General features: G+C 32.5%; 1 protein-coding gene across 1 annotated transcript; it reads left to right on the top strand.

The window, feature by feature from the left end:
• The first annotated feature begins 1,173 nt into the window (after window positions 1–1,173).
• On the top strand, window positions 1,174–5,350 carry LOC145037372 (purple acid phosphatase 7-like). The gene is made up of 7 exons (XM_078986014.1): window positions 1,174–1,426; window positions 2,276–2,432; window positions 3,693–3,800; window positions 3,865–3,989; window positions 4,325–4,453; window positions 4,576–4,643; window positions 4,936–5,350. The coding sequence occupies exons 1-7, from the start codon at window positions 1,238–1,240 to the stop codon at window positions 5,147–5,149; spliced, it is 990 nt and encodes a 329-aa protein (XP_078842140.1). The 5' UTR covers window positions 1,174–1,237; the 3' UTR covers window positions 5,150–5,350.
• The last annotated feature ends 2,820 nt before the right edge of the window (window positions 5,351–8,170 follow it).

The raw sequence follows: 8,170 nt of genomic DNA, 5'->3' as shown, positions 1-8,170 counted from the left end.
AGCTCCTAAAACACTCTTATTAATCTCTTAAGGGTGTTTTCAGTTTTGGAATCAGATGGAACCGGATCAGGAATAACCGAGAACCAATGATTAGACCAGTATAAGGAAACCCATTCGGTTTGGTTTGTTGTACCGGACCGGTTATATCGGGTTTGGAGCTGATTAAGACCTAAAAGCTACCATCAATGCATATGAACCAGAATTACCTGAAACTAGGTTTGGAACGGGAAATAACAGAAAACCATGACTTTTTTGGAATAGATATGTGAGAAATTTAAAATGTAAAATTAAAAAAAAAAAAAAAAAAAAAAAAAAAAAAAAAAAAAAGATCTGTCTAAAGGGGCTGTATAGTATTTGTTTTGGTACATTCTACATTGCAGGAGGTAGGAAGCTATTGAGCCATTTATGTTTTGGTGTTGCTGTATAAAGATATCATACAATCCCGAAAGGCTTATATTGTCTTTAGATTTTCTATTATGGAATGCGTGTAGGGTGCATTAACTAAAGCACAGTTGTATTAATAAGATTGGATGGGAATCAATGTTCTGAAAACCGGTTTTTTAGTGGAACCGGTTCAATGATCAGTTTCTGGTTCAACTGGTTCTACCGTCGATTCAATGGTCGGTGTACATCTAACAATGGCGTGTGTCATTCGATTGCTTCGGATAACCTGATTGATTGAGTTATTCCATTTTCTCTAGAAATGAGCTCCCCTTTTAAAGTAATAAGAAAAATCCAATTATCCAAGTCTAATAAACCGGTCACCATTAATAAGAAAAATCCAATTATCCAAGTCTAATAAACCGGTTCAAACGATTCTTTACTGGTTCTATGACCCAGTTTTTGAAGAAATCGTTAAAACTTAACATTAACCCGAAAAAATGGCCATTGAACATCTGGCTCCGGTTCTTTGGAGCCTTTATCTACTACGGAAGCCAATACAACCGATAACCAAAATTAAGGGAAACTAAGAACCGATAACCTGTTCAGTACCATCCGCTTCAAGTTAGGTTTTTCGGTCAATAAAATAATCTCTTAGATGTTGGAAATAATTAAAAACAAAGTAACTATTTCTTATTCTAAATCATATCTATCGCTTTTAACTGGATAAGGTGCATTCTTCACCAAAAAATTGTACATATCTATCATCTATCTAGTATATATATCCCCCTCATCTTTCATCCTTACTCCCACTTCTCTCGATCTCTGTGGACCATTGGTACCTAGCAACTAGGTGATGGCCATGATCCAGTACTCCCCCGCCGTTCTTCTACTGCTATATATCACAGCGGCGATGGTGGGTGTGGTTGTGGCCGAGCTTCAAAGGTTTGATCATGCGGTCAAATCCGACGGATCTCTTAGTTTTTTGGTCGTCGGTGATTGGGGTAGGAGAGGACTCTACAATCAATCCAATGTTGCTTACCAGGTTAGTTTATTACTAATTCATATATCCCAATTATAACTGTCTCCCCAACTACATACTAGCTTCTTAATCAACGTCAATTCGTTTACTTTAATGGAGGCACTACGTAATTCAACGTGCATTTTATCATGCGATCGACGTTACATTACACTCGTTAACTTTTGTCTCCCAAAAAGTAGTGAATTGCACTTGAAATCTAAACACCAACGTACACGAGTATTATTATTATTATTATTATTATTATTATTATTATTATTATTATTATTATGTAATAACAGTTCAGTTTTCGAGGATTGATTTGCGATATGAGATCTCTATAGAAATAGAATACGCATTGGTTGTGCCGAAATTGATTATTGAGGTTTAGTTTATTGTTATCTTTTAAAATTGTTTGTTATGATTTTATGATCATTGAAAACGTTAATTTCCGACTCAATTGCCCCAAAACCAAAATGGGGGATATGGATTTCGGTAGCCTGAAAATGGGGGATAATGGATATCATCAGTTTAATCCAGTTCAATTGAATCGCTAATTAAGGACATAATTTATTATCACATTTATTTTTTCCTTGAGTATTTTCAAAGTACTTATAGGAATTGGTATAATATGTGATAATTTAAAATAATACGACCATGTGAGTTGTATTATCTAGATAATTTAACAAAAAAAATCACTCTAACAACATTACAAAATCTTTTTGGTCCTACCACGGTGTAATATGGATAACAACACATGTCATGCTATTATTGAAGGCGATTAAAAAAGAAATATTAATTTGAACATAATTGTTTTTTCTTTGTTTGGTTTGTTCACGAATCTTCTAATATTCTATATTCTAAAATTGTTTTCAGATGGGGAAAGTTGGAGAGAAAATGGACGTGGACTTCATTATTTCCACTGGTGATAATTTTTACGACAGTGGATTAATTGACGTGGATGATCCAGCATTTTCTGAATCTTTTTCAAATGTGTATACTGCACCTAGCTTACAAAAACAATGGTACTCAGGTAAACTCATATATACCCAAGTATTAATTATTATATCTTTTAATACTTTGGAAGTCTCCATTTATTAATTATTAGCTCCTTCATAAAACTAGGCTGTTACTATAAAGCTATTAATTATGTCTCCATTTATGGATTTCTCTTTTAGCGTCTCGTTAGTTTTATTTTTTGAAAATTTCACTGTTAGAAAATAATCTATGGACATCTGAGAAATTATTAATGATTTTTTTTCTAAGAAAGCGTATTATGAATAAAACCAAAAATACACGATATGAAATGAAATTGTGGCAAAATGTTTTTGTTCATTATGTTCCGGTTAACGAAAAAAAATTGTATCTTGTTGTGTCTGTTCGGGTTTAATAAATAACTTTTGACGTATCGTACTAGCTAAAAGCAAAGAACGACTTCACGATTTGCCACCCTTAGTCTTATCAATTCGATAGTTCAATTGGTCTAATCGATCCCAAAAACCATGAGTTTGTTAGCATGTATATATATATATATATATATATATATATATATATTAAAATTAAGTATTTAATGAATATATGGTTACAATATAAATAAAATATCTCCGTATAAGATTAGGCTTTATGCATAAAAAAACATATTTACATAACAAATGTGGTTTTTATTGTAAGAAATATACGGTTTTAAATGATAAATATAAAATATTGACACGGTTTTAAATGGAAAATTGTTAAAGTTAAACAAAATTGAAAAAAAAATGTTCAATTTAAAAACAAACGTATCAAAATTGTAAAAATATGAAAAGTTATTGTTAAAATTAAAAATATATATATTTAAAAACTTAGTGTATTTTATGTTTTTTTTTTTCAAACTCATTATATTAATGTCACATATCAGATCACCAAATACTATGCTACTTGAGTGGGTAACTTGTTCGACTGATGAAATTGTCAAAATAATAAAATTAAAAACTTAACGATGAAATTGTAACAAAAATAACATAGTTTTAAAATTGAAGTTTTGTAAAAACATAGTGCCTTGAGAATTGATAGTAAATCCGTGTTTGCTATCAAAATGGATCCAAATTGTCTACTTACAAAAATACTAAATTTTTTAATTCATAAAACTTGACTGGCTTTTAAGTGTTGATCAACCGCAGAAGTTTTAATCGGTTTTTGACTAACAAGTTACTTTTAAGTGGCACGATTGCGTTTTCACTGGTTTAAACTTTAAATACAGCCGGTTTTTCATATCCAGCCAGTTCTTTGTTGAGCCTTTTTATTTTACTTGCAGTATTAGGGAATCACGACTACAGGGGTAACGCTTTGGCACAATTGAGTCCTGTCCTCACACAGAGGGATAGCAAATGGTTCTGTCTTAAATCATTTATGCTCCATGCAGGTATACTTTTTTTTTTTAAGATTATTTTCATAATTTAAACTTACGTACTTATAAAACAATGCAGGACACACAGAATTCTTTTTTGTTGATACGACACCATTCCAAGATAAATATTTTACGGAAACAAAACATACCTACGACTGGAGAGGTGTTCTTCCTCGAGCAGATTACATTGCAAATCTATTAAAGGTGATCATTATATATATATAAAGAAAATGAATAATCAAAATTTATATTTAAAATATGACCCCCTTCGAGCTGGTATCTTTTAAGAGGGTTTGAATATAGTAGTATGGATTTTATATCCAAATGTAGATTAAGTTGTTTGTGAATGTGTTATACATATAAATAATTTGTAATTGTGATTTGTTTGATTATGTTTTTGGATGATAAAAATATGTTAAATACTGAATAGTATGTATGTGGACATATAAACAACACATACATATGCACGTAAATTTTATTTTTTCTTGCCGGATGTACAAGAATTTTGGATTTGATAAGAAAACATGGTGGTTATGCAGGAGGTGGACATAGCATTAAAAGAATCAAATGCCAAATGGAAAATAGTGGTCGGGCATCATACAATGTTTAGTGCTGGTGACCATGGGAACACTCAAGAGCTAGTTGACAAGCTATTGCCAATTCTTAAGGTATATATTACGGTATAAATTACGACAACAAAAAAAAAATAATAATAATAATAAAAAATCTAAAGTTTACAATTCTTTTTGTTTTACTGTCTCCCAAAATTTAGTGATTTTACCAATTGCAGGAAAATGAGGTGAATTTATACATAAATGGGCATGATCATTGTTTGCAACAAATCAGTAGTCCAGACAGGTAAACTTGTTCTGTTTCTTTGTAATCTTCATGTGATCTTAATATAAGTTGCATTTTCTACTAGTTACATGGCATTGGTTCAGTGATGATATACTTGTACATATATTTAAGGATTAGAGTTTCGACTATCGTCATGTGGAGTTTCTATCCCAATGAAAATTAGGCAAATTAGGCTCTATCTGGACATATATATTACTCTTATGTTACTCATGTCAACTTTGTTGGAAAATTTACTGCTTATAGATATGAATGTAAATATGTATAATGAAAGAATAATTATTTGTTACTGTAGCAAGCTTCAATTTCTAACAAGTGGAGGCGGATCAAAGGCATGGCGTGGTAATACCAACCCATGGAACCCTAATGAAATGAAATTTTATTATGATGGCCAAGGATTCATGACTGGTGAGATAACTTACGAAAAGATACAGCTGGCTTTTTATGATATCTTTGGTAATAAACTACACAAGTGGAGTGTCTCTGAATACGTACATAGTTCCTCGTAAAGTTTATTAGATTAAAAATTATTATGTAACTATGTCAATCTTATTATTTCTTGCAAATTATTGAAACAATTTCTTGTTTTTAGAAAGTCAACGTGAGGCATATGTATGTGATAATTTATGGGTTAAAGGTTGTGTATTAATTAACTTCTTGTTGTTTTTCACTCAAATTATGATGAAATAAATGTTGTGTCCTTTCTTTTATTCGTTTGTTATGTGATCTTATAACTTGTGTCATATTTTTTTTAGATAATCAACTTAGAATAGATTAACGAAAAACTAGATATAAAACATTAATATACATATTTAATTTCCCTCACACTTAACGACAATACATTTTATGAGCTTCATACTTTGGCCACCACAAATTCAGGTTTTGTCAATTTTCGTCCTCTTCTATTGCTAAACAACACACATTTAAAATTGACCATTACGTCGCCTTAACGACAGTACACTTTATGAGCTTCAATCTTCATACGTTGGCCACCACAAATTCAGGCTTTGTCAATTTTCGTCCTCTTCTGTTACTAACCAACACACATCTAAAACTGACCATTACGTCGCCGTTCCTCTCTTCCAATCAACTATTTACTAATTTACAGAGAAAAAAGTGGGAACCTCCTCCAAAACACATCGGCCCTCATCTGTTTTGGGTTTCTCGTTCAATGTAGAAGGTCGCCGATGTGCTCCATTAATATGTGTTTTTCTGCTATGCCTTTCACTTTCCTAATTTCCCAAATATCAAAATACCTCTACTTCCTTCCCAACAAAACTTGATCGATTGTTGTTGCTGCCATATCTATTGTTCTATCTCCCACTTTCCTAATTTCCCAAATATCAAAATCCCTACATTCGTACGTTTTCCAAATATCAAAAATTAAGAATGTTCGATGAAAAATATACCTCTGTATAAATTGATATCTTTTCCAATGTGTAGTTTGTAACTTTACGGGTTCCATGAGAAGCACATGTAAATTGAAAGATAATACATCTGATCACGAGCATCATTTCGATACATTTCAATTTTTAAAAAATATATATCAACACAAAGCCAATACCAACAAGATCTTCATTGCATTTTGATGTACCGGTGATAACCTGATGAGTCTTTCATAGTATCCATTTGTTCCAAAAATCTAAAGCATTATTTTTTTTTTAACAAAATCATACAAAACCAAGCGTTCAAATTACAAAATCAGTAACCTTAAACATAACCCTAAATAGACTGATACAGTTCCATGAGGCTCCAAACATATCCAGACAAAATATTAACAAACTCACACAATTATACATCACAAAATCAGGAGAAAACCCTGTTGAAGAAAATGGGAGTTGGAGAGAGAACTGTAATCTCAGTGGAATGAGGTTGCCAGAAGAGAAGGAGTAGAGGCTGATGGTGAAATTGGTCTTCTCTAAGGTAGTCGGCGAGAAGATAACCTATGATCGAAAGAGAAAGAAAGGTGAAGGGGGCGTTGCGATCGAGAGAACGAATTGTTGGACCGACGAGAAGAAAATCGGTTCCTGAGAGAGTGAGAGCCAAAAGAGGAGCAGGGATCGATTAACGAGAAAGGGAGGCTTCTTCCAATTTTATATAGCATAAAACCATGTAGGGATGACTTATTGTCCCTATACCCTCAAGCAAAAGAACGTGGCCCCTAATTTCTAATTAAACAAATTTAAAATATATATATATATATATATATATATATATATATATATATATATATATATATATTTAATTTAAGTTTTTTTGGCACAATATGTCGTCCTTAAACGTTTTTGGAACTCCAACAACATTTTTTTGTTCACGCTTTAACAGTAGAGGCGACTTATCATCACTTTAGCTTATAAAGTCAAAAATGTTTGGTCAACCCTATAGCAACGACTGTTGTCGTCCCTATAGGATCATCTATAGCAACCACTGTTGTCGTCCGTTGAGAGAAAAACTTGGAAGAACACTTGAACAAACATTAGTACAAGATAATAAGTTACAAAATAAGTTAATCTCAAGGATCTTGTTAGCCCAACAATAATAAGTTAGAGATCTTAGACTGTTAGGTGCGGAAATGTAAAGGAAATATAAATGACAACAAGTTATATCAAGTATACACCAAGTTATTTTGTAACAAGGTTTGCATTCAAACGCAAGTTATTAAATGTGAACAACTTAAGGTGAAGAGGAACTCGACAATTCGGATAAGATACAAAGAGAATGATCTTTGTATTTTAGTAATATTTCAAAAGATCGTGAAAGTGTAATGTTACATGAAGGGGAAGTCTCTATTTATAGAGTCCCAAAAAGTTACATTTGAAATAAACTTATACTAAGTTACTGACTTTAGTGACCATGCAAGGTTCACTGGACAAAACTACGAAAACATGCTAAGTTAGAAAAGTATCGTCAGGGTCTTCATGTTCAGATCATCTCTCCGGTAGTACATCAGGTCTATGGTTCAACATTAACATAAGCAATCTTTGTTTCATATCATCTCTGTGGTAGTAACAACAAGGCAGGTCTTCGGTTCCTAAGCTAAAGAGGGTCACTTTTCGTTTTAACAATTTCCCCCAAAGTAACCTCTCAGCTTCCTGCTTTAATTGTTCAATTTGATAAACCGGATGATGATCCACCAAAATTTCATTACTTCAGACAACCAATGGATTCTTCGAGTTATTTCAAACTTAGCTTCTTTTGTAGTGTGCATTGATCGCTGGACTAGAGCTAGAGTGATGTCGAGTTGTTTCTTGGCCAACCGATGCATTGCGGTCACAAGTATGAAGTATTTTGGACCTTCTAGACCTATTTTGTAGATAGCACCTAACTCTGGGAAGTTGGTTTCCTTGAGAGACATACTTTGGTACCCTTCAATGAAGCTTGGAGCAGGCTCGAAGTAAGGAAATTTGAACTTCTTGGCAAGGATCGGGTGAATTTCAGCGTTAATTTTCCCAAAATCACATATCAAATCCTTGAGAAATTCACAAGCTTTTTTAACATGAAATGTTCACCTTAGGATATTTATCAGCCTT

This window comes from Lactuca saligna, chromosome 3 (assembly GCF_052625555.1).
Source record: "Lactuca saligna cultivar CGN05327 chromosome 3, ASM5262555v1, whole genome shotgun sequence".
Classification (NCBI taxonomy): Eukaryota; Viridiplantae; Streptophyta; class Magnoliopsida; order Asterales; family Asteraceae; genus Lactuca; species Lactuca saligna.
The sequence above is the reverse complement of the archived record's forward strand: the minus strand, read 5'-3'. Positions and strand labels throughout refer to the sequence as shown.